Source organism: Oncorhynchus mykiss, chromosome 20, assembly GCF_057628025.1.
Source record: "Oncorhynchus mykiss isolate SJ-2025 chromosome 20, ASM5762802v1, whole genome shotgun sequence".
In the NCBI taxonomy this organism is placed as follows: domain Eukaryota; kingdom Metazoa; phylum Chordata; class Actinopteri; order Salmoniformes; family Salmonidae; genus Oncorhynchus; species Oncorhynchus mykiss.
In genome coordinates this window covers 30,157,924-30,184,637 of record NC_143041.1, presented here as the reverse complement: position 1 = coordinate 30,184,637, position 26,714 = coordinate 30,157,924, and the positions used below count along the sequence as shown (strand labels likewise).

Below are 26,714 nucleotides of genomic sequence, written 5' to 3'. Positions count from 1 at the left end.
ATCTTCAGCGCGAACAGACAGTTTGGGGACTTTTTGTCAAACTGGTTCGAAAGTTCCAGCACACACTGTTTTCGTTTAAAGTCGACATTTTTCTGCATATTTACATTGAATTTAGGACAACGTGGTCATTTCCGATGGCATACAAATAGTTTAATATTAACAAATAATAATATTAACAAATAATATACTGATAGGCCAAAGTCCTCTTCAATTGAATGAAGACATGCAATTCTTGCAAGAAAAAAATATAACTCAAAAATCTAATTGGCATCATTTTGTTGTTGTTTTCGATGATAATAATAATAATGATAGGCTAGTAATAATAATAATAATCATCTTGTCGTTTTTGTAATACAACTGCTAATAATTAATGTGTTATTATCAATAATAAAGGTATGAATCATTATTATTCATTAATGACAACTTACGTTCACTGTAAAAAAATTAAGTGGCGAAGTCTACTATTCCTTTGATAACAACCGCTCATTTCTCCATCTAAAATGACTTGCAAGTTGATTTCACCAACGGTTCAACTTCATTATTGTCAAGCATATAGCTAATATCTTCTCCAAGTTCTCTGCCAAAACAATTGGGAAACGACATTGTTAAAACTGTTTTTTGTTATGAATACTAATTTGTAGCCTATATCTCGAAACATCTTTCTTGGAAAAGCTAAATCATCGAAAATATTTTTTTCTCCTTGAAAATATGGAAGAAAATGTTTCACTTCTAATGCAGCCTATATACCGTGCTTGGCACAATCGATGGCCCCGCCCCATATGTTTGGCAAAGCAGAAGATCTCTAACAGCAAAAATTATATTTGGTCATAATGAGTTTGAGATGACCACAAAGGTTATAAATAGGCCTATAACTTCACAGATATGCGCTTCAGTGATATGCATAATAAATCATTTATTCTCGTAGGCCTATAGGCTATATGACACAGAAGCAGAAAATAGTCCCCTACCCAATCCATTGTGTTAGTTAGTATACACATTAAATAATGCTCAAAGATAAAAAGGGAATAGCACAGCAGGTGGACTTCGCAGCTGCCTCACCAAAAATACAGTTTTAACTATAGAATTTCCCTAGTGATTATATAGAATACCGTTCGTCTCTTCATCCAATAAGAGCGTTTCATCTTTATGGCGAGAATCCCAACGCGAGCGCCCTCCCACACTCACCTGTGATAGGTCCGTTTCTACGAACAAACAACTGATTATTTAGCGTGCGTGAGTCAATTGGCCATGGTGATTGTCAATCAGATGTATCGGTACGCCCCCTCGTGCTGTAAAAGGTCTAGTCCTCGAGAGAAGGCTCAAAACTAGCAGTTGTTCGAAGGTTTGGCAACCGCGATGCGTGTGAAGAGAGACGGCTAGGGTGTGGAGTAGCACCACTGAAGTGCACCAGTCGTTCGTATCATTTTCCGAATTCTTTACTGTGGCTCTGGTGAATGACGATTATAGCATGCAATGACTTTGCACCAGTGGATACATCCGCTTTAGTTTATTTGCTTGCTTTATAAAATTGTCCGCTTTAAATGAATGGCATGTGCATTTTGCGAGGCTCCTTGATGTGCCATCGGGAGTGAGTGGTTTTGGCAATATGTGTCGCTGGAATATGGTATGCACTCGCAGGGCTTATGGAATATAGCCTGGTTTGTCACAATCTGTATGCGTTCTCATTCAGCCCGGTGAAAAATAAACTCTTTCTGCTCGGCATCATGTTTTTACTCTGGGTATATATGCTCTACTCCTGCGTGGGCTACTGTGCCACCATGCCAAGTTTGGTCGTGGACAATTACCGGGGAAAGGAGACAGGGTCTGTGGTCGGCAAAAGGATAGAGAATAACGGCAGAGTGGACCTCATGTCCAGACTGCTCCCTAGACCCCAACCCTGGGTGGATATAGAATCCGATTACGACGAACCCTCTGTCCGGACCTCCTCCAGAGACTTGCTCAATAACGATATAGACGCGTACAGAGGAGCGGAGGACTGGGACGAGATGAGGGGCGAGGGGCAGAGAGCTCCTGAGCCCGGTGCGATGTCAAGTTTCTCCAACGGATCAGGGAGCAAGAAGCTTCCCCAGGCGATCATCATCGGTGTAAAGAAAGGAGGGACGCGCGCGCTGCTCGAGTTCCTCCGCGTGCATCCAGACATCCGAGCTGTGGGAGCCGAACCGCACTTCTTCGACCGCAACTACGAGAATGGACTGGAGTGGTACAGGTAAATTAATCTACATTATATGCTCTCACATTCAATGTGCATTAAAGATGATAGGTTATCATACATACATCAATGATTCCCATAGATGAACCAGCGCTATACAAGAAACGGTGAGAGAATATGTATGACAGTCAAAGCTACTCATCCAGTTACTAGACGTTGACGTTCCAATAGTTGTCCATAGCAGCCTATTCCTTTCGTTTCGTTGTCTATATCTTCCACAAACATTATATTGGATGGCAAACGGTGGAGGGTTTCTTTGCATTATAACAGTCTAAAATGCACTTAGACTAGCATAGTTGATCATATTAAAATCACAGGAAAAGTTGTATCATCTTATATATCATAAAGCTAAAACCAGTACATAATTAAACAATGCAGTGTATGTAAAATTATTCGATAGTATAATTCAGGATAATTATATCTCTACGTTTTTATAATACGATTTGTATTAATCACATATCAAATAAAACGAAATATGTTCAAAAAGTCATTTTAGTTAGTTCCATAATGCATATTAATATGCCTAGATCATATCCTATTCGCTATTTGCCACATGCGTTTATTCTGCATAAATGTTTAGAGGTAATGTCAGTGACCATATTTACGGTAAGGTCAATAGAAAATATGATATCTATAATCTACAGTACAGACTATTATTCTAATAGATTTTTAGTTATGTATAATGGTATGGTGCTTTTCCAAACTCCAATCAGTTTTGGGGTCAACGTGGACATATAATCGAATATTCAAACATGCGTAAAACTGTGGGGTCATTGAATAGCATTAAGAGATAACAAATGCATATGTTTGTATTTTTATTTCTTCAGTTTATGATCCAGTAGTAGGCTAGAATATACCTGAATGAACATGCACTGTCTTAGTATCGCCTGGGCTGAGCCGTTTCCACGTCGTACAGTGGTCTCTATTGGACACAGTGCAATACTGCAAGTTAACGGGTTACTTTTCATAAATAATTAATTAAATAATTAGTGATTATAAACTGAATATAAGTTACTAATATGTCTATTATACTACAGTCTGAAAAGGTCAGGTAATGTGCAAGTTGTGAATTCGAGATCGATTAATTATTATTAGCCTTTTATTGGATGCCATATAGGCCCTAATATATTAGAAATAAGATGTGCTTGATTACTTTAATGATCAATTAAATTTGTTTGTATATTTCAAACTTTCAAATGTAAATAAATATGCAACGAACTTACTATTATAATTAGGCCTATTTGAGTTGGAAAAAAATGATGTTAAGCTTAAATACATTCTAAGCTAAGCGGATTTGTCCTAGCACTCTCCTTCAAAATGTATACATAATAAATGCACTCGAAAGTAACAGTAATCTACAACACAATAGCGCTGGGCTACTCGGAGAACAACAGTACAAAAAAAAAACGATTCAAACGTTTCTTAAGAGGGTATACTACCAACTAACCTTTATACCAGTCATTTACATTTTGAACGGATAATGAGTGGGAGGAGGACTAATACACTAGGCTAAGTAGGCTACTGTAGGATAATGAAAGAAAAACGTACCCCAGAATTAATTCAAAAGTAAATCAAACAAAATCCCACCAACAGTATATGAGCTATTCCTTGATCAACATTTGGAAATACATGACAAACCCCCTCCTATATAAGTCATGCATAATTAAACGTTATAAACAACGTGCTCTACCTCACGTTGGATTCTCTTAACTTAGCCTAGAAAAGTAATAGGGCCTATTAACATAATTTAGATGTCATATTCAGTATCATATTCAGCAACGACGACTGAGCAATGGCAACTCATATCGAATTCATATGAGTGGAACATTATGTAGCCTAATCCGTTTACCTGAATGAATTAGTCAAATGAAAACTTTAAAATAATGAAGTCAGTGCATGAAATGCAGCCAGCCTATGTGCGTTTTTAATTCCAGTTTAACATCGCAGTAAAATGCCGAAAATAGCGTAGCTGTTGAAGGTCTTTGCAGGAAAATCAGGGACCATGCATAGTGGTTGGTTTTCTCCTTGCTTAAACCCCGGGGACATTGCTTTAGTTTAAGGAGAGTTTCTCCATCTCTTTTCCCTGGACGGCGAGCAGAACTAATAGCTCATCTGACAAGTTGATAAAAACAATTGCATGCCCCTCTGAATAATCGGATTTGGTGCTGTGTGTAAAGAGCCGGGCTGTTAAATATGCGAGGCAGTTGAGGGCCCCCAACTAAAGTAGAGCAGTGAAATGAAAGAAAAGCGGAATGAGAAACCTGTGTGTATGGAGTGGGTGTCCGGCTATATGGATTTGATTCAAATAAAGACACTGTCTTTATGTTGAATTTATTATTCAGAGATCCAACATGAGCATTTGAATTGGCTTTGATAGCCTACAATTATTTATTAAACTTTGCACACTTTGAAATAAGTTATCCAAATGGTAAGCGCTAATTCTAGCTCATTTTATTTAGATTTCCCATGAACCCAATTTCCTCTTCATCATTGCATACTTTTAGAAAGAACAAACACGAGCAAAACGGAACATTGAGCAGTTAATGATAATGGTAATGAGGAAAATAGCTGCGGTGAATTCCTTTGGGTCGATGTTTCAACCCTCTCTCTGGCCGTTGTTTACAGAGAAAACACGACGCGAAGGTTGCCTGCTGGCGGGCACCGTGTGAGGAACGGATAGAATAAACACACATGACCCAGCGTTTTATCTGCGGTTCTGGCTGTGTGGCCCATAAACCCGTATCTGTACCTAGAATGAGGCTGGTTCTTAATTTAGTATTCTCCAGGCTTTTCTCAGGCCTCCGGTTATCCTTCAAATCTGCTCAAGAAATCATACCCTCCAGCCAAGCCTCTCTTTTGGCTTATCATTTGATGGGACAAGAGTAACAATATTGGAACACAGTGTAGTTTGATCTGTGGACAAATGTATGTTTAATATATCGGCCAACACACACACACACACACACACACACACACACACACACACACACACACACACACACACACACACACACACACACACACACACACACACACACACACACACACACACACACACACACACACACACACACACACACACTGTTCAGCTGAGCTTTTCCATCTAACCCAGTTTGTCAGAAAGCATCTCATGTTTTAGTAAGCTGTACTGACTTCCCCTCTCATGCAGTCACACATGTTGTGTGTCAAACACACCATGCCACGCTCAAATTCTATATCTGGGCACTGGTGTTTTTGCCCGAGACACAAACGCCACGCAAACAAAGTGAAGAGTTGTTTTGTTGCTTTCCCTCTGTCTGTCCTGCTCTTATATAACTTTATTATGTGAAACTCACACACATGTGGATGCTTTAACAGTAAGATAAGCAGGGTCAGTAAAACTGACCCAACCCCTACTGAAGTAAAGGAGAGTGTGTGTCAGAGTGAACCGGCTGGCTGTAGTTCTGAATGTAGTTCTCCCTGCATGCTGCTCATGGAGCGTTTTGATAAGCTTTCTTTTTTTGTCTTCAAGGAGAAGATCAACTAAATAAATGAAATCATACTTCATGATTACTACTCCTAACTTTCCCATTAGTGTCACATACTGGACTTTCCAAATGAGAGAGAGCTCACACCGGATGTATTTTGAAAGTCATAGATCTTGAAAACTTGATTGCTGACATATATCAACAATGGACTAATGAAACACATACCAAAAAAAATAGTTTTTGGGTGGAGTTTTCCGTTAAATCGTAGTTTATTGTTGCGTTATGTGTGGGCCATTTACAAAGTCTTTTGCAATAGTGTAAAGCGATCTTCTGACGCCACGATGTTTATTGACACAGTACTACTGTGCCTTCCACTCTTCTTCTCTGGCTAGTTTGCACCATCTTTGTCTCCGCGGGCTAATGGTCACACAAACGTAGCCTTGGAATTCACCAACTAAATGCAGCCCGGGAGAGAATAGAAAAGGAAAGAGAGTGGGAAGGAGAGGGCGCTGCAAAAGTAAAAGAGAATAGAGCAGTGATAACAGGATTATTGTGATTCTCTGATGTACTTTGACAGTTTTTATTTGGTGTCAAAGACAAAACACAAGGCTTGTGCAAGGGGGGCGCTTTGTATCAGGAGGTACACATTTCCACTGTGAGGTCATGCATGAACAGCCCCTAAGGAGTGTTTGTGAGAGAGAGAGAGAGCAGGTCAGGGCAGTCTGTGCTGTGTGGACCAACCAGTTCAATTGAGAACGAAGATACTGTATGCCCTGTCAGTTGAAAGTATCAGTGTTATACTTTCTGGAATAGAACATGGATCACTCATTGTTGTTCTACCCATAGATATCCTTCATTCCTAATTCTATGGTTCTGCCTTATTAGTTCCAAAGGTACTGTTAGCACCTGCTACAGTGTGATCGGAATGCCGATGAGTTGGCCGGTCCTTTCAGTTGGACTGTTTTCATTAGCTACTCAATGAATTCTTCACACTTTTTCAGTCTCTATTTCTTGCCATTTTACTGCACTGAACTCCCTGTTGCCTCCATCATGTCAACGTTTTTACATATTTTGTTATTTACAACAGCCTTTTTGTCGAGTTGATTTTAAATCTCCGTCATTCTGACAGTTTGCGGTGGTGTTACCTCCCTTTCTGTGTTCATATTCCATATAGATGTATTGGTCATGATGGGGCTCTGATATATCATTTATGGTTCTGTGGTTTGCTTATGGGTGATGGGCTTTCGTCTCAGCTGCCTGTCAGATCCATGCAGTAATGTACTGTGCTCGTTCACTGCTCCTCCCTAAGAGTGTTTTTATGGTTTAAGGAGTAGTTCTGAACACTTCTGGTCGCAAGGCTCCTAACTTTCACGCTCTCTATTTGGAGTCTGTCACTCTTGTGTGAATAACTGAGGAATGATCGATCTGTGCTTGTTCACTACATAATCACCATTCTCCCCAGAATCTCCCCATGAGAAAGATAATTGTTGAGCTTTGTTTGAACAAGATTTTCTCTTGAGTTTCTGGCAAACTTTTTGTCATGAAGAAATGTGGAGCCTTGCCTTGAACTGAAGTGCTTGGGGAAAGTTCAGCACTCCTTTGTTGACATGTACTATATTTGGTTAATGATTGTGCTTATGATACACTACATGGTCAAAAGTATGTGAACGCCCCTTCAAATTAGTGGATTAGGCTATTTCAGCCACACCCATTGCTGACAGGTGTATACATTTGAGCACACGCCCATGCAATCTCCATAGACAAACATTGGTTGTAGAATGGCCTGCATTGATGAGCTCAGTGACTTTCAACGTGGCACCTTCATAGGATGCCACCTTTCCATCAAGTCAGTTCGTCAAATTTCTGCCCTGCTCGAGCTGCCCCGGTCAACTGTCGGTGCTGTTATTGTGATGTGGAAATGACTAGGAGCAACAACAGCTCAGTCACAAAGGGGTGGGGTATACAAACTCACAAAATGGGAACAGAGTGCTGAAGCGTGTATGGTGTAAAAATCACCTGTCCTTGGTCGCCACACTTACTACAGAGTTCCAAACTGCCTCTGGAAGCAATGTCAGCACAAGAACAGTCAGTCGGGAGCTTCATGAAAGCAGCCACACACAAGCCTAAGATCATCATACGCAATGCCAAGCGTCAGATGGAGTGGTGTAAAGCTCGCCGCCATTGGACTCTGGAGCAGTGGAAATGCATTCTCTGGAGTGATGAATCAAGCTTCACCATCTGACAGTCCGATGGACACATCTGGGTTTGGCGGACACCAGGAGAATGCTACCTGCCCCTATGCATAGTGCCAACTGTAAAGTTTGGTGGAGGAATAATGGTCTGGGGCTGTTTTTCATGGTTTGGGCTAGGCCCCTTAGTTCCAGTGAAGGGAAATCTTAATGCCACAGCATGACATTCTACATGATTATGTGTTTCCATCTTTGTGGCAACAGTTTGGGGAAGGACCTTTCCTGTTTCAGTATTACAATGCCGCCGTGCACAAAACGATGTCCATACAGAAATGGTTTGTCGAGATCAGTGTGGAAGAACTTGACTGGCTTGAACAGAGCCTTGACCTCAACATCATTGAACACCTTTGGGATGAATTGGAATGCCGACTGCGAGCCAGGCCTAATCGCCTAACATCAGTGCACGACCTCACTAAGGCTCTTGTGGCTGAATGGAAGCAAGTCCCTGCATCAATGTTCCAACTAGTGGAAAGCCTTCCCAGAAGAGTGGAGGCTGTTATCGCAGCAAAGGGGGTACCAACTCCATATTAATGCCCATGGTTTTGGAATTAGCTGTTCGACGAGGTGTCCACATTACTTTTGGCTATGTAGTGTGCTTGTAAAATGTCACTTTTATTATTGCACATTATGAAATTAGGGCTGTTTAATGTGATATATAAGCTGAAATAGTTGATCCTTGAGACCGCAAAAGATCACCAACATGGATGGGCTTTCTCAGCCATGCCAAGTTAATCTGGCTGCTGTTTTGTTTGCAGTGGTTGATCAAAGGTTATGCTTCAGTCTTCTGTTAAAGGAGTAGTTGGACTGAAATGGCGCCATCCCTGAGTGGGGTGTCTTTGTGGGCCGGTGAACCTTTGTATCCCTCCACCCTGTGATAAAGAACCAAAGAAAAAAACGCACTTAATGGCAGCTAGTGTCGGTTAGCTAGCTAGGGCCTGCTTAGAAGCTCCACCACAACAAATGGACAAGTGGAGCATTGTTCAAAAGGGGAGTTTCAGAGGGGGTCAAAAAATCCTGTTGCGCTATCAAACTGGAGATGGCTGCGAAAGGAAGTCAGTCAGTGTAAAGTTGTTATCTATGGGCCTGCCGGTCCCCCCCCCCCCCCCCCCCCCAGCTCCCTGCTTCCAGAGACCAGACAGGGGCTTCTGTCCGTGTCAACGACAGTTCTGGTTGGATGCCTCTTCTTTTTAACTCCTCACCCCAGGAGCACCCCTGTTTCCATATAGGTGACGTGACCCTACACATCTGCTCTCCACTGACCTTTCCCTCCTTCCTCTCACTGGCAGGCAGAATGTAAGAAAGGCCACCTGGTTGTAGTGCCACACTGGCAAAGTTCAAAATAACATCATCAACAACAAAATGTCAATTGAATGTGTGCTGTCCAAAAAATAAAGACTAAATGGAGAATGAAGGAGTCAACCAGTTTCACAGAGTCTTCTCCTGTAATGACTTACAGTAGGGCTTTTATATTCAGCTGTATACTCTTCTTCTCAAGTCAAAAGAATGCTCAACACACACAGAGATGGACACCATACACACACAGATGACACAGAGCCTTGTCCCTGGGTCCTTAGGGAGTGGTGTGTATTGATTAGTCAGGCCTGATTGGAGGTAAAGCGTGTGGAAAGGTTAGATGGGTTAAGGGCCTTTGACTGGGGTTTAGTGTGGCTGTGTGCTGACTGACAGGGTCTGTGTGCTGACCATCTGCAGAGCAGGAAAACGCTTCTGTACCCTACAGGGCTACTGGACCCTACAGGGCTACAGGTCCACACAGGGAAATACAGTTAGTTATGTTGATTTAGAGACTAACCTGCTAAGAGCATCCCCTGTCAACACAGGAAAACATGATTTGTTATGTCGATGTATAAACCAACATGCTGATTTAAGGAACCCGACTTTTCAACTGTCCAACTGTGAGATAGGAAATATATTCACTATAAGAGTTTTGTCTGATAAAGTCATTGACAGACAGTACAATATCTGAAATCTTCTGTGAAACCTCCCAACTGGAGATGGATGCTATTATGTTGTAGTTATAGCTAGAGAGGAATGTTGACTCTGTGGCGATCTGATACTTTGGCGCTGTGATGGCTTCCTGTATCCTTGCCCTGGCCTTCCCTACCTCCACAGCTCCCCTCTTCAGGGGCCAACATGGCCGACCAGCCAACCGTACCGCTGACAGCAGGTTGACATCCCCTCCTCAAAGAGCGGGAGCCGCAAACATAAAAACAAGTCGCTCGAAACCATTCCTCTGTGTTGGGTAAGCTTCCCCAGCGGTCCCAAATGAGAGCAGATTATTTTCTTTATGGTCAGGCTTCAACCCTCAGCCCTGGCTGCCCACCCCCCCGTTCTTCTCCCCCACCACCCCAAAACAACCTCTTTTATGAACCTCCTTTCTCCATTCTTCAGCTGTGCGCTCCGCCTATTGGCAAATAAGAATAGTGTCACATGTCGTGCTCTGTTCGCCCGATCCTGGGCGGGTCTCCCTGCAGGCCTCAGTGACCACGAGTGGTCAGCACGGAAGGGGAGAAGAGGCCCTCGCTCCCCGCTGCCTAAGCTGGCATGGCCCTACCGAATGGAGGGGAGAATAGGGAGAGACTGGGGGTGGATGAGGTGGAGGTGGGGGCTGGATGCTGGAGAAAGGCAGCTTTGAGCATTCATCCCCAAATTACCACCAGCTAATTGTGAAAGGGGTGACCTGTGGAAAGGGGAGTGGCAGCTAGCTAGCGCAGCACTGTGGTGGCCTAGTGGCCCATGTGAGTGGCCCATTCAGCACTTCCCACAAAAGTGGGGGGAAGATGGCCGCCGCAGCAGGAACCTACTGCTAGAACTATGGATACAGGAACTCAGTGTCACACACACACACACACACACACACACACACACACACACACACACACACACACACACACACACACACACACACACACACACACACACACACACACACACACACAAAATTAAGTTTGAAAAACTCTGACTATTGTATACGCTCATTCATTCACTCTGGCGGAGGAGAGGAGACACTTGTGTGTCTGTCTGTTGATGCCATTTTTGTTCTCCCTTTTGAGAAATAATTTATGTATTCCCCCCAGAGCTGGAGTCAAAGCAAGACAAGGAAGGCAATGATGAAAAGAGTTGGGAGAAGAAGAAATAATCAAAAAAGAAGAAGAAAAGAAGCTATGGTCTTCTGAGATAGTGATGTTTTCCCCCTCTCTCTTTCTCTCTCCTATAGGCCCTTGTGTACTGACCCTCCTTCTGTGCCACTAGTGAATTGGGTCCTATTTAACGAGGTGATAATTTGGATGTGGGAACACATGTCAGAGCAATACCAGACCTCCCTCCTGAGTTAACGCTCATTCATTGCTGCTAAATAAACACTGTTTGGCACATTAAAAGAGCCCAGGGGCTTGGAATTAGAGAAAAAACACACACAAGCGTTCCTATGCGTTGTTAATCATTAGCCTCCTTCTTACTCAATTTTCCTTCCAACACCATGGTCAGTCAGTGTTCTGTTGGTATCGCTCCCCCAGATATTGAGAGATGAGAGAGTGGTAGGTGAGAAAGGGGTGGGCGTAAAGTGGAGGAGGGTGAGGAGAAGGAGAAAGCGATGACATTAGACCTGGACTTGTCCCAGGTATTAAGTCTCGGTTGTCCCCATTAAGGTGTGGGTAGGTGTGGCAGTGGATGGGGCTGCGTGTGGTGCTCAAACCAGGGCTGGGGCTGTGAGAGAGAAAGTAAGAGTTGGGTAGTGGAGACTAGGAGGCCCCCTGAGGTGTTCTATTAACCCTTGGCCATAAAAGAGCACAGCTCATTAGGAGCCCTGAGTGGTCTCCCTCTCTCTCACTCTCTCTCACTCTCACTCTCTCTGTATGTCAATGGGCCTCAGAGGAGAACAGTGAGAATAGCTCAGCTCCAAGGCAACCCAGCAAGCCAAACCCAGGGGACAAACTCCCTCTGGCTCTCTCTCATTCTTTTCCACTCTGTCTATTTTGTCTCTATCTTGTCTTTCCTACTGATCGAAGGTACTGGGTGTTTGGAGCTTGTACTCTTCGCTTGTGGAATTATAAAGCTATACAATAGCAGTTGTCCAAACTGAACATTTCACGTAAAAAGTTCAGAGAAATCATTTTACGCTGCAGCCAGGTGTGCACCTTTTATCTGCAAATCTCCACCAGAACAATTTGATTATGTCAGCTATGCATAAATGGCTGTAAAGGAGTCAGGTGCAGGAGAGCAGATGTGGTGTAGCCTTTTATTTAGGCGAACCAAAAACACACGGCAAAGTGAACACGGAATAACAATATGGGTTAACATAACCCAGCGCAACAGACTAACCTGCGCAATACATGAAACAGAATAAACAATAGCACACAAAGACATGAGGGAAACAGAGGGTTAAATACACAACACATAATGAGGGAAATGAGAACCAGGTGTGTGGGAAAACAAGACAAGACAAATGGAAAATGAAAAATTGTTCAGCTATGGCTAGAAGACCGTCGACGTCGACCGCCGAGCATCGGCCAAACAAGGAGAGGCATCGAGTTCTGTAGAAGTCGTTACAGATTATGTGTTAAAGAAATACACAAATAAGATATGGCATGGGTATTAAACCGGGGGTCCGCTTAGATATTGCAGGGGGTCCGCAATTTATATATATATATATATATATATATATATATATATATATATATATATATATATATTTATACAGTACCAGTTAAAAGTTTGGACACACCTACTTATTCCAGGGTTTTTCTTTATTTTTACTTCTTTTATTTTTACTAAATAACACAAATGGAATCATGTTGTAACCAAAAAAGTGTAAAATAAAAATATATTTTATATCTTAGATTCTTCAAAGTAGCCACCCTTTGCCTTGATGACAGCTTTGCACACTCTTGGCATTTTCTCAACCAGCTTCACGAGGTAGTCACCTGGAATGCATTTCAATTAACAGGTGTGCCTTGTTAAAAGTGGATTTGTGGAATTTATGTCTTTCTTAATGCGTTTGAGCCAATGAGTTGTGTTGTGACAAGGTAGGGTTGGTATACATAAGATAGCCCTATTTGGAAAAAGACCAAGTCCGTATTATGGCAAGAACAGCTCAAATAAGCAAAGAGAAATGACAATCCATCATTACTTTAAGACATGAAGGTCAGTCAATCTGAGAAATTTCAAGAACTTTGAATGTTTCTTCAAGTGCAGTCAAGCGCTATGATACAACTGGCTCTCATGAGGACTGCCACAGGAAAGGAATACCTACAGTTACCTCTGGAGCAGAGGATAAGTTCATTAGAGTTAACTGCACCTCAGATTGCAGGCCAAATAAATGCTTCACAGAGTTCAAGTAACGAATGCATCTCAACATCAACTGTTCAGAGGAGAATGTGTGAATCAGGCCTTCATGATCAAATTGCTGCAAAGAAACCACTACTAAAGGACACCATAAGAAGAAGAGACGTGCTTGAGTCAAGAAACACGAGAAATGGACATTAGGCTGATGGAACTCAGTCCTTTGGTCTGATGAGTCCAAATTTGAGATTTTTGGTTCCAACCACCGTGTCTTTGGGAGACGCAGAGTAAGTGAACAGATGATCTCCACATGTATGGTTCCCACCGTGAAGCATGGAGGAGGAGGTGTGATGGTGTGGAGGTGCTTTGCTGGTGACACTGTCAGTAATTTATTTAGAATTCAAGGCGCACTTAACCAGTATGGCTACCACAGCATTAGGCAGCGATACGCCATCCCATCTGGTGTGCGCTTAGTGGGACTATCATCGTTTTTCAACAGGACAATGACCCAAAACACACCTCCAGGCTGTGTAATGGCTATTTGACCACTGAGAGTGATGGAGTACTGCATCAGATGACCTGGCCTCCACAATCCCTCGACCTCAACCCAATCAAGATGGTTTGGGATGAGCTGGACTGCAGAGTGAAGGAAAAGCAGCCAACAAGTGCTCAGCATATGTGGGAACTCCTTCAAGACTGTTGGAAAAGCATTCCAGGTGAAGCTGGTTGAGAGAATGCAAAGAGTGTACAATGCTGTCATCAATGTAAAGGTTGGCTACTTTGAAGAATCAAAAATCTAAAATAGATTTTGATTTGTTTAAGACTTTTTTGGTTACTACATGATTCCATGTGTGTTATTTCATAGTTTTGATGTCTTCAATTTTATTCTACAGTGTAGAAAATGAAAAAATAAAGAAAAGCCTTTGAATGAGTAGGTGTCTCCAAACTTTTGACTGGTACTGTATATGTATTTATTTAAATGTTTTAATGAATATAGCTAGCAACAACAGAATCAACACATTTGGATTTTCATATCTACAGTAGCAAAGAGGAGAATAACGAAGTGTTCTGGCTAAGGCTGACATATTTCCCTGGCTGGGCCCATTTCTCAAATGTCTTTTTAAAATCTGCCTCTTTCTCTTTTTTTCTCTCAAACGACTTGTCTTTCTGGCGAGTGGAGAGCGAGTGGATAGAGTTTCGTTGCAAACCATGAGGCCCTCGCTAGAGACAGCGGAGGGCCAAAAATGAAAACATTTGTCATCTTGCTCCCAACGTTTCTCCGACATCCAAATGAAATAATGAAACCTTGAAATTGCACTCCACCTTGGACATCAATGCTGGGCGGTAACTTGAACTAGCAGCAGTAGAAAGGGTTAACAACGTGGGTCCCGGCTCGCTCACTGTACTTTCAGCAATTATCTTGTCTTCGAGATGCACTGAGATATCAAAGCAGACAATATCTAGGCTATCATCCAAGACAGAGCTTTAGAATTGCCTGAGGATGCAGGAGCACAACAACACTGCTGTCATTCTTCTCCTCACAAATGAACAGTTTAATTTCACTACTGGAACTATCGCTACACAATTTTGCTAATTATACGTTAGCCAGAAAGACGGCTTGTCTTAAGGATTTTGTAAACCATTAACCTACACCACAGCTGTACTGTCTGGGAATAAGGGAGGAGAGACATGTAATGGTACACACACACACGCACACACGCACACACGCACACACACACACGCACAAGCACGCACACACACGCACACACGCACGCACGCACACACACACACGCACACACACACGCACGCATGCAAGCACGCACACACACACACACACACAAACACACAAACACGAATATAGATCCGTGTACACTGACTGACGGGAGGAAATCCCCTCTTTGTAGCTCACCTGCCTTCAAAAAGTCCTCAGGCAGTTACGGATGACAGGCAATTCAAACAAGATGCAAAGTAGCTTTGTGTGTATATATATATATATATATATATATATATATATATATATATATACTATACTTTTGACTGTTACTATATATATATATATATATAGTAACAGTCAAAAGTTTGGACACACCTTTTCATTCAAGGGTTTTTCTTTTACAATTGTATACATTGTACACTGATAGTGAAGACATTAAAACTATGAAATAACACAAATGGAATAATGTTGTAACCAAAAAAATGTTAAATAAAAATATATTTTATATCTGAGAGTCTTCAAAGTAGCCACCCTTTGCCTTGATGACAGCTTTGCACACTCTTGACATTTTCCCAACCAGCTTCATGAGGTAGTCACCTGGAAAGCATTTCAATTAACAGGTGTGCCTTGTTAATTTGTGGAATTTCTTTCCGTCTTAATGCGTTTAAGCCAATCAGTTTTAAGCAAAGAGAAACGACAATCCATCATTCCTTTAAGACATGAAGGTCAGTCAATGTGGAAAATTTCTTCAAGTGCAGTCACAAAAGCCATCAAGCGCTATGATGAAAATGTCTCTCATGAAGATCCCCACAGGATTGGAAGACCAGCACTTCTGCCATAGAGGATAAGTTAATTAGAGTTACCAGCCTCAGAAATTGCAGACCAATAATTGTTTCACAGAGTTCAAGTAACAGACACATCTCATCATCAACTGTTCAGAGAATATTGCATGAATTAGCCCATGGTCGAATTCCTGCAAAGAAACCACTACTAAAGGAGAGACTTGCTTGGGCCAAGAAACACGAGCAACTGTCATTAGACCGGTGGAAATCTGTCCTTTGGTCTGATGAGTCCAAATTTGAACATTTTGGTTCCAACCGCCGTGCCTTTGTGAGACACAGAGTAAGTGAACAGATGATCTCTGCATGTGTGGTTCCCACCGTGAAGCATGGAGGAGGAGGTGTGATGGTGTGGGGATGCTTTGCTGGTGACACGGTCAGTGATTTATTTAGAATTCAAGGCACACAATCAGAATGGCTACCACAGCATTCTGCAGCGATACGCCACCCCATCTGGTTTGTGCATAGTTGGACTATCATTTGTTTTTCAACAGGACAGTGACCCGAAACACATCTCCAGGCTTAGTAGTGGCTATTTGACCAAGAAAAAGAGTGATGGAGTGCTGCATCAGTTGACCTCTCCTCCACAATCACCTGACCTCAACCCAATTGAGATGGTTTGGGATGAGTTGGACCACAGATTGAAGGAAAAGCACCCAACAAGTGCTCAACATGTGTGGTAACTCCTTTAAGACTGTTGGAAAAGCATTCCAGGTGAAGCTGGTTGAGAGAATGCCAAGAGTGGGCAAAGCTGCCATCAATGCAAAGGGTGGCTACTTTGAAGAATCAAAAATCAAAAATAGATTTTTGGTTACTACATGATTCCCTATGTGTTATTTCATAGTGTTGATGTCTTCACTATTATTCTAAAGTGTATTCTAAAGTGTAGAACCCTTGAATAAGTAGGTGTGTCCAAACCTTTGTCTGGAACTGTTTATATGTGTATTGTATATATGTGTGTGTGTCTCTAGGGGATGGTGGTGGTGACATGTATGTTCTTCTATAGTCCGTTTCATCTTTTGTTCATCCTAGCTGTATCTAGATCAGAGAGTCATATCTGTATCTAGATCAGAGAGTCATATCTGTATCTAGATCAGAGAGTCTTATCTGTATCTAGATCAGAGAGTAAAATGTTCTTTGGAGCATGTCAAATACCTTCAAAAACTGCTTCTGGTGCGGCACGCACGCAAACACACATCTGAACGACCCCATGATACTGATGAGGCCTGAGTCTACAAGGTGACTGGTGATGGTGATGCTGGAGTTTGTGGCTGCCTCAGGGGTCACCAGCGGGTCTGCTAACACCTTTAACAAACACCCACAGCAAACACAACATAACACACTGATCACAGAGGATTACCAGCACTAAGCAAACTCGGGGTCGGGCTCCTGAGTGGCTGCAGCGGTCTAAGGCACTGCATCTCAGTGCAAGAGACATCACTACAGTCCCTGGTTCGAATCCAGGCTGTATCACATCTGGCCGTGATTGGGAGTACATTAGGGCGGCGCACAATTGGCCCAGCGTCATTGTAAATAAGAATTTGTTCTTAACTGACTTGAATAAAGGTTAAATTAAAAAAATAATAATACAGACCCAGCACTGGATTACAGCTAGTGTTTGTGTGTGTGTACCTGCAGTGGAACCCTGTGTGCCCAGAGTAGATGTACTTGTTGTCATGGCCCACTCCCGAAGTGTACACCTTGTGTTGTATCTCGTCAATCCAAGTGTTGAGGTGTCGCGTTGCCATTCTAAAAGGAATTGTGAAATACAATGACCCTTTTGGCATAGCTAGTCTTCATTCCTCCCTCTTCAGTGGAAAGTACTACTGAAAATGGCAGCAGCTCAGGGTAGGGACTAGGGTTGCATCCCAAGTGGCATCCTATTCCCTATGGCATCCTATTCCCTATGTAGTTCACTACTTATGACCAGGGTCAATAATATTCCCAATGTAGTGCACTACGTATTTGACCAGAGCCCTATGGCCCCTGGTCAAAAGAAGTGCCCTACATTGGAAATAGAATGCTATTTGGTACATAACCTCGGTGGGCAGAATGTGTAAAGCATGAGAGGAGGAAGTGAAGGCAGCACTTTCTACCCCCACCCCCCCGCCACCCTGTTCCCCCACCATCTTAACTGTTTTATTTATACCACATGGAGAGCTGCCTCTCCTTGCACCATGGTCTTGTTATTAACACTCAGTAATTCCGCTCAGCCTGCATGGCCACAGGCATGTACCTCGATGCGGGCCCTCCAAGCAGAAAGATGTCACATTCTCACTGTTATTTGTCCTTTCAGAGGTACTGAATAGCAACAAATAAACCCAAAACAGACCGGGTAGCAAATCTTGAGTTATAGAATTGAGTGATTTGTGTGTGTCATGCTGCAGGGATGGTAACCCATCACAAAGGAACCACTGTGGTTGTGAGAGAGGTTTCTGGAGCACTCTAACCTCATTTAAGTGTTTTCAGTTCAAAAACAGAGATTCCAAATGGCACACTATTCCCTTTATAGTGCACTGCTTCTGAGCAGTCCATGATCAAAAGAGGTGCATTATAAAGGGAATAGGGTGCCATTTGGAATGCAACCAAGTATCTGAAGCTGGCGGTTACAGTAGTACAGTGTTGGCGTGTCGTTTTGACACTTTGCCTGACATACAATACCTAACTCTGTATGGGTCGTTTAGTTTCTGTTTATTTACTCTTCTCTGCTGGTGTCCGATGTTCCCTCCAAGAACCAGGCTGGTCCTTAGCCTAAACTAAAACCATGGAGTTGGACCAAACCAAACCGCATGGCCTGGGCCAAACTCACACACACACTAGCAGTAAAACATTTTTTTATAAGATTGCAACTTTGTTGGCATATTTCTCCCAGTGAGTACAGTGATGTATGGGGCCATTTAGGTTAACTGTTTGTTAACGTTGAAGCCAAAATGATATTATTTATATGGGATGCTCTGAGAGTCTGACTCCTGAAAGACGAAAGAGGGTTGAGAGAGGCTGGGCTCAGCCACCCAGGTCAGTGTGTCTGGGACGATTCGCCTATCTACATTATTCATCTCCCCTCTTCAGTAGACAGCTCAGACGGCCTCTTCCAGGGGCTTCCACGCTCCATCAGTGTGTGTGTCTGTGTGTTTGTGTGTGTGTATGTGTGTATCCAACCCGACATCTCACAGGGATCCAGTGGCTCCATTTATTCAGTGAGGTCTGTTAATGTGTAACTCCAGGCCTGGATGGAAAGCACCTTGACAATCTGAAGAGGGGCTTCTTCTCAAGGCTTAATGGTCCTTTAGTATCAAATAGGATTCATCCCACAGTCAGCATGAGTTATTTACTAACAAACAGTCACAAATAGAGACAGCACACACACACACAATCAAGAGAATGCACACATGCACACACACACAATCAAGAGAATGCACACATGCACATTCACTCCTGGCCCTTAGGTTAAGAGGAGATCCCTGGATCTTTTCATACAGGAAATGAGCTGTCAAGAAACTCTAAGTGGCCACATACCAGAACCTACCATCCACGCCTCTCCCCTACTCTCCTCTCCTCTCCTCTCACTCTCTCAGTATGGATCTAGTGCCTCTGCCATAAACCGTCACTTTATTATTTTGAATTTATAGCCAAAGCCTTGCTCTGCGGTTAAATACTCTGGGCTCAGTGGGGTATATTTCATAACGTCTGGCTTCTGTGTGTGTGTCTCAACACTGCTTTGGGAATATGTATGTAGTGGGCCAGGAGTGTTGTGCATGCCTGCCTGTCTGCTCAGTCTGTGGCATCCACAGTATGTGTGTGTGTGTGTGTTTATATTTCAATCTCATTTCATAGACAGACTAGCTTCTCCTGCTGGACAATTACAAACAGACTGTAGTACATTACTTTCAGCACCCTATAGAGGCTTCATAATGTGCTTATTTACCAGTCAGAGATTCACAAGCTGTTGAATTTGTTCAAATTAGACTTGGAAGAAAATATACTTTCCATTGTTGAATGGATCCTTCATCATCCTTGCATTGATAAATGGTGTTTTTGAAAACAACCAGTCTAACTATGCAGAATGAGTATCTGGTATGCATTCAGAACAGAGGGAGGGGCTCCAACAGAGTACTCAATAGACCACTTTAAGCGTAGACTTAATTGCTAGTCAGCCAGTTGTCGAGAACAGGGGTTAAACCTCCAAACTTTGTGGCCAGTCAAGGAACAAGTGGGCCTCAAGATGTCTATCTTACACCGCAGAAGAGTCTTTGTTTTTTAGCCGACGACTTTGTAGCCACATCTCTCCTCTACTCCCGTTCATCTGAAGACCTTGGGTGAGAGGTTGGAAGAAAAGAAGGAGAGTCTTTCAAGTGCTTCTTTCCTTCATTTTCTCCATCTCTCTCTGTCTCCTCCTGTGAAGTGTCACTTAGCTTCTCTCAGATCTCCAGGCTGGTCTCTGAGCGGTTTGGGGACTGCTACTGATCAATAGCCTATAGAGTATTGGGAGAGGAGGTAAGTGTTTGTAGTGGCTATCCAGGAAGTAATTAATAAGTTCAGAAAGCATTACAAGGAAGTATTACCAAGTGGGAGGACTCAGTGCTCTAAATGGGCAGAAGTTTTTCACCTGATAAGCTGCAACAGTAGAATTCTGAGAATAATTATAATTATTTGATTATATATATTTTTTAAAATGTTATTTTCTTTAACTAGGCAAGTCAGTTAAGAACAAATTGTTATTTACATTGACGGCCTTCCCCGACCAAACCCGGACGACACTGGGCCAATTGTGTACCACCCTATGGGACTCCCAATCACGGCCGGATGTGATACAGCCTGGATAGGTGACTCAGCGTTGGTGAGCCATCTTGAGGTGAATCACATGGAGAGTAGACTGTCTTTGGTTTTAGCTATCACCTAGCTTTAGTACTCAAAGTCTGGAAATGATTGGGCGATTAGCTTTGATTTGTTTTGACTTCGGGTCTTCGGGTTAATTTAAACAGCTCTACAGCTACTTAGAGCCTAAGCTGTTTGTGTGTGTCTTGTGTTGGTGTTATCTCTATGGGGAGCAGGTCTAATCAACAACTTAAGGTGTGCATCAGTCTCTCCTGTCCTTAGTGGACGAGAACTATCTCTCTTGATTTGCCTTCACACAAATGATCCTACAAGGGATGGACACCTTGACTAACAAAGACTTCACATGCAGTGACATACAACCAATGCCACCTGTATCATATAGACACCAAATAGGGAACACCAAGACAGGGCAACTTTTCTCTCTTCTGTCAATTAAACAGACCGGTGGTCATTTTGTTGCGGCTGTTACAGATGCACTCGTTCAATGGAAACAGAGGCAGCCTCTTATCGTCCAATCAAACGTGACAGAAGATAGAGAGACAGAAATAACCCCTGTCTTGTCTGCATTTATCTGTGTGTGTGTGTGTGTGTGTGTGTGTGTGTGTGTGTGTGTGTGTGTGTGTGTGTGTGTGTGTGTGTGTGTGTGTGTGTGTGTGTGTGTGTGTGTGTGTGTGTGTGTGTGTGTGTGTGTGTGTGTGTGTGTGTGCGCGCGCGTGCGAGTGCGAGTGCGAGTGTGTTTACTGTATCTGTGATGGGTTGTGGGCCGTTAAACGCAGGCCACAGGGCCACTCCAGTCCCCCGTTTGAAGTTGGCATGCAAAGAGGGCTTCTGCTTTGTGTCTTATCACTGTTTGGCGTCCCTTTCAACTTGGAAAGAAAACCCTTCGACGGAGGACAGAGAGAGAGAGAAAGGGGAGAGATAGAGAGAGGGGAGAGATAGGGAAAGGGGAGAAAAAGAGAGGGGGAGAAAGAAAGGAGTAGAACCAGCAGCTGAACCGCTTTGTAAAGTGAACATCCTCAGCTCTAGAAAGGAAAACCCATACAAACCTGGTGTTTTGTTGTGTGTTCCGATGTGAAGAACAAGGGCAGTTCACCCTAATGGTAAATGTCTGTCATGCAATTTTAAGATATCTAATATTTTTGGAATATCGTAATGCACTCTCAAACGTTTGCATAATTTCAGCCAGTAGTTTTGAAAGTGGTGCTCATGAGCCAGAAGTGTCCCTGTTTTGAGTACTACGTCATCAAATTGAGTACTACGTCATCAAATTGAGTACTACGTCATTCATTTCGTATGATATGTTTATTTTTATTTGTATGGTATGTTACGAATCAAATTCGTACTGTATGTTACGAATTTGTTGTGCTTAAGGTCCTGGAGTGCATCTTTAAGTCGTTATGTATTGTAAGGAACCAACAACGTAGATGGATGTTGGTTTCTTAGAGTGAAGACATTTGTCCCATGTGTCATTGAGCAGAGAGAAGCGGAGGCAGTGGAAGGCCCCTAGAGCTTGTGGAACTTCTGGAGTCTTTAGGGGGGGCAGCTGAGTGTTCCAGGGGACAATCTCTAGGCACACGTTCCACTCTAGAGCTCTCCAAAAGCTCCTCTCACTCAAAGCTGAGAGTGATCGAGAAGTGCTTCCAATCAGTCCTCAATAGGCACCTAGCCCCCCACCTCACCCCTCCACCCTTACCCCAGTCCTTACCCCCGCCCCGATGGCCCGGCCACTGCCTCGTTCACCCCGCCGCCAAAGGACAATGCTCTCGATTTGAAAGGAAAGCAGGGAAAAAGAGGGTCTCGTTGTCACAGAATTGCCTGTTTGCTGACAGAACCTTTAAAAGCACTACCTCATAAATCAAAACAGAGCATAATAGGCATTGTTCCTCCCAAGACCTACTCTTCCCACTGAACTGAGCCCCCCTCCTCCTCTTCTCTTTTATTCTACTCCCCCCTTTTCTGCTTCTTTGGCACCCTTCTCAGAGAGAAGTGGGTAAAGTCAGAGGGGGAGGTTTTTATTGAAGGCCTTCTCTTCTTCTCTTGTGGTGGATTTGGCAGGTCTGTTTAGAGGGTCTCGTCTTCCCGCTCCCTCTCTCTCTGTCCAGCTCTACCCTCCTTTTACCCTCTCCCTCCCTCCATCCCAACCCCCTACACTTGATTCACAAGAGGGATTCCCTGAGCTAGGATCACCATAATCTATCAGCATGCACATTCTACCTCGATCTCCCTCCCTATCCCTCCCTATCGCCAGGCCCCATTGTCACTTAGAAATCGGATTAGAAGGAGAGCTGTGTGCTGGTTCTGTGTTGGTTTGCTTCTAGGGAGTTTATGCAGCATGTTAGCACTATCTAATACAAAAAGGTTGCCTGCAGTATCACCATTATTTCTAGAGAGAATTAGTGACTAATGCTTTGTATTTTAAGGCTGACATGTTTGGTTTATATTCCTTGAAGACATTCGAGAAGCCTGTGTAAACACTTTAAGTGGGATCAACGCTCTTGAAGAAACAGTAGTATGTGTGTGAGCATGCGTGTGTTTGTGTGCAAATGCTTGTGCGTGTGTGTGTGTGCATGTGTTTGCTTGCACTGCTTTCTTCCTGCATGCGTGCCTCCGTGTGTATGTGTGTGTGCTTGTGTGTGTGTGTGTGTGTGTATAATCAGTCTGTTTGGCTTACACTCCTTTCTTCTCTATCTAATAATGGTTTTGCTTAAGGAGAGATCTGTCATGCTCTTGCAGAGATATTCGGTGCATCTCCCTGTTTTGATTTCAATAGGCAGTTAATGAGCTTTTGGAAGAAGCCTTGGTTCTCTTTCCCCTGCTCCCTTCTCCTCTTCTGTGTCAGCAATCAAGCTGATATGATCCTAATTAGATCACTGGCTGGCTCTTGAAAGACTCTGTTGATACTACACATACATATCTGTCAAGAAATGTCCATGAACCATTTCATTAGTTACCTCACATCACCCTGGGCTTTCTCTCTTTCATTTCCTCTCTCTCTCTCTCTCTCTCTCTCTCTCTCTCTCTCTCTCTCTCTCTCTCTCTCTCTCTCTCTCTCTCTTTCACTCTCTCGCTCTCTCTCTCTCTCTCTCTCTTTCACTCTCTCTCTCTTTCTCTCTCCCAGAAAGTTATTTTTTACTCACAATTTCCACTATAAAACGTGACCACTAGTGCATTAAAGGAGAGCCAGCCAGTAGTACATGTCAATGAATTAACCATGAGGTTCAGTAGTTTTACATGAACTAGATTCTAGAGCAGAACTGAGGAGGACATAGAACTGAAGGAACTGTAGGACAAAGAATGGTAAGCCTAGGTCTATATGGCAGCCCCAGTGCCTCTTACAGCAGACATGGTGTGTAAACACTCACGGTGGGATTACACAGTGTCTGGACAGGGTCTTTTACAATGGTTGTGTAACTCTGGCCCTGCACAACAACACAGCCTCCTACATAGGGGACAATAGGCTAACGGGAACCCTTATCTCCGTGTGCACCCTGATAGCCTGTCTGCCTGGGTTATCTCTCTCTCTCTCTCTCTCTCTCTCTCTCTCTCTCTCTCTCTCTCTCTCTCTCTCTCTCTCTCTCTCTCTCTCTCCTTCCTCTATCTGTCTTTTTTCTCTCCCTCTCTTACTATCTTCCTCCTCCTTGCTTTCTCACTAACTGTCTGCCTTGTTTGCACTGGGGTTCAAGCAAGATAGTATCAGTATTCTAGTGTGTATTTCTACATGTGTCCTGCAGGGTTGTATGTATCAAGACTGTGTGTGCATGTGTGTGTTAAGGAGTGTGCCTAAGCACAGACGAGTGCAAGTTCCTGTAATCTTCAGTTTATAATAGTACCCCTCACCTCCAGCTAGCGAGTATCAGAACCAGAATCACATGAAGACATCAGAGACGTACAGGGTTTCCTGCCAGAGGCTCCAGGGGCTCTCCGCCAGGGAGGGAAAGGGGATCCGTGTCCCGGTGTCCGTCAAAGCCCCTCTTATTGCCTCGCCATAATCCACTCTCTATGATTGTCCACCATTTCTGAAACCCGAAACCGTCTTGGCAGCGGAGAACATGTTCACTTTTCATTCAAATGCCTCTTGATCATAGGTTCTGTATGTAACTGATACGTCTCACTCCCTCTACCACAGCCGTACTGGTTGGCCCTGGTCCTGTTAGAAACATTGGGTAAAGTGAAACATGTTGAGTCTCCTTTCAGACAGCTCGAGGGCTTATTGTTGAAGCACTCCGCCATGGGCACGCCACAGAGAGCTCTAGCTAAATCAGTGAAAGGCAAATTAGGCTGTGCTTTGCTGCCTAAGCGGTTAATGGTGTAAAGAGGCAGGGTGGATTAAGATTTAAGCCCAGCCTCACTGGACCATTAGGGTGGTTGGCAGAGCCAGAAGAGACAGACAGAAGGGATGAGACAGTGCACTTCTCTGTGTTGTTGATCAGATGATGAAATAGCCCAGGTTTAATAGAAAAAAATGGTTCTTCATAGAATTTGATTGTAAATTCTACGCTACACAGAATTTTCTTGTAGGTGGATATTTACTGAGGAATATAGCTGTATGACTACAAGCAATGTGAGGGCCTCTAGCCTGTGTGTATGTTTTTAGTGAGTGGTGTTTATGTTGGAAGGCTGCCTATAGTAATAGGTTGGGAGCCCTGTAATAAGGCCAAGCGGCCTACACTAACTGACTGACTGACTTATTGATTGTAGAACACAATGCTCTCCATCTGGTTGATTACATTATGCAAGATAGATTACATTATGCAAGTTTCTCCTCCTAACCACTCTCTCCCTCCCTCCCCTCTCTCTTTCTCTCTCTCTCTCTCTCCTCCCCCTCTCTCCCTCCCTCTCTCTCTTTTCCTTTCTCTCTCCTACCCCCTCTCTCTCTCTTTCTCTCTCTCTCCTAGTCCCCCCCCTCTCTCTCAAGCAAAGTGTATTTCTGGCTGCTTTAAAAATGTAATAGTTCCTAGTTCTAAGAGTCATGAGTGATAGATTTTCTTCTAACACGGTCCTCTTTTCTTCTCCTCAGGGAGCTGATGCCCAAGACCCTGGAGGGCCAGATCACCATGGAGAAGACCCCCAGCTACTTTGTGACCAGAGAGGCCCCGGCCCGGATCTCCGCCATGTCCCGGGACACCAAGCTTATTGTCGTGGTGCGGGACCCCGTCACCAGGGCCATCTCTGACTACACACAGACGCTGTCTAAGAACCCCGATATTCCCACCTTCGAGAGCCTGACCTTCAAAAACAGGACTACGGGGCTCATCGACACATCCTGGAGCGCCATCCAGATCGGCATCTATGCCAAGCACCTGGACAACTGGCTGCAGTACTTCCCCATGGGTCAGATCCTGTTTGTGAGCGGAGAGCGTCTGATAAGCGACCCGGCCGGAGAGCTGGGCCGGGTGCAGGACTTCCTGGGACTCAAGAGGATCATCACAGACAAACACTTCTACTTCAACCAGACCAAGGGCTTCCCCTGCCTCAAGAAGGCTGAGGGCAGCAGCAAGCCCCACTGCCTGGGCAAAACCAAAGGGCGGACCCACCCCAACATCCACCCAGAGGTGGTGCAGAGGCTACGGGACTTCTACAGACCTTTCAACATGAAGTTCTACCAGATGACAGGACATAACTTTGGTTGGGATTGATGGATGTGAATTTGGGAAGACACCTTGTTTTTTTTTCTCTCTCTGTAATTCAATGAATGGCAAAAAAAAGACATGCGAGATATTGCTATATATATATGTAAAATGTACAGAAATCTATTTTATAATAATTTATTTTTATTTCTAAGCAATTAATTCACTAAGCTGCCTAACCATATTGTACATACATAGCATCTGGCCCACATTTATTTCCTTGTTTTTTTTTTTACATTCCACATTTTATTTTGTTTCTTTATTCTTCCCTTAATGGTCCCTCATGTCAATTCAGCAGAGTTAAAATGGTCCCTCATGTCAACTCAGCAGAGTTAAAATGGTCCCTCATGTCAACTCAGTAGAGTTAAAATGGTCCCTCATGTCAACTCAGCACAGTTAAAATGGTCCCTCATGTCAACTCAGTAGAGTTAAAATGGTCCCTCATGTCAACTCA

The 26,714-nt window shown here is 43.5% G+C and overlaps 1 protein-coding gene across 1 annotated transcript; it reads left to right on the top strand.

Moving 5' to 3' along the window:
* Positions 1-1,106: 1,106 nt before the first annotated feature.
* hs3st3b1b (heparan sulfate-glucosamine 3-sulfotransferase 3B1b) lies at positions 1,107-26,714 on the top strand. Its single transcript, XM_090212868.1, has 2 exons — positions 1,107-2,227; positions 25,651-26,714. The coding sequence occupies exons 1-2, from the start codon at positions 1,644-1,646 to the stop codon at positions 26,267-26,269; spliced, it is 1,203 nt and encodes a 400-aa protein (XP_090068994.1). The 5' UTR covers positions 1,107-1,643; the 3' UTR covers positions 26,270-26,714.

Coding starts and splice junctions, on each gene's coding strand:
- hs3st3b1b (XM_090212868.1), top strand. CDS start 1,644: ATGGAATATAGCCTGGTTTGTCACAATCTGTATGCGTTCTCATTCAGC. Junction 2,228..25,650: donor AATGGACTGGAGTGGTACAG/GTAAATTAATCT, acceptor TCTTCTCCTCAG/GGAGCTGATGCCCAAGACCC.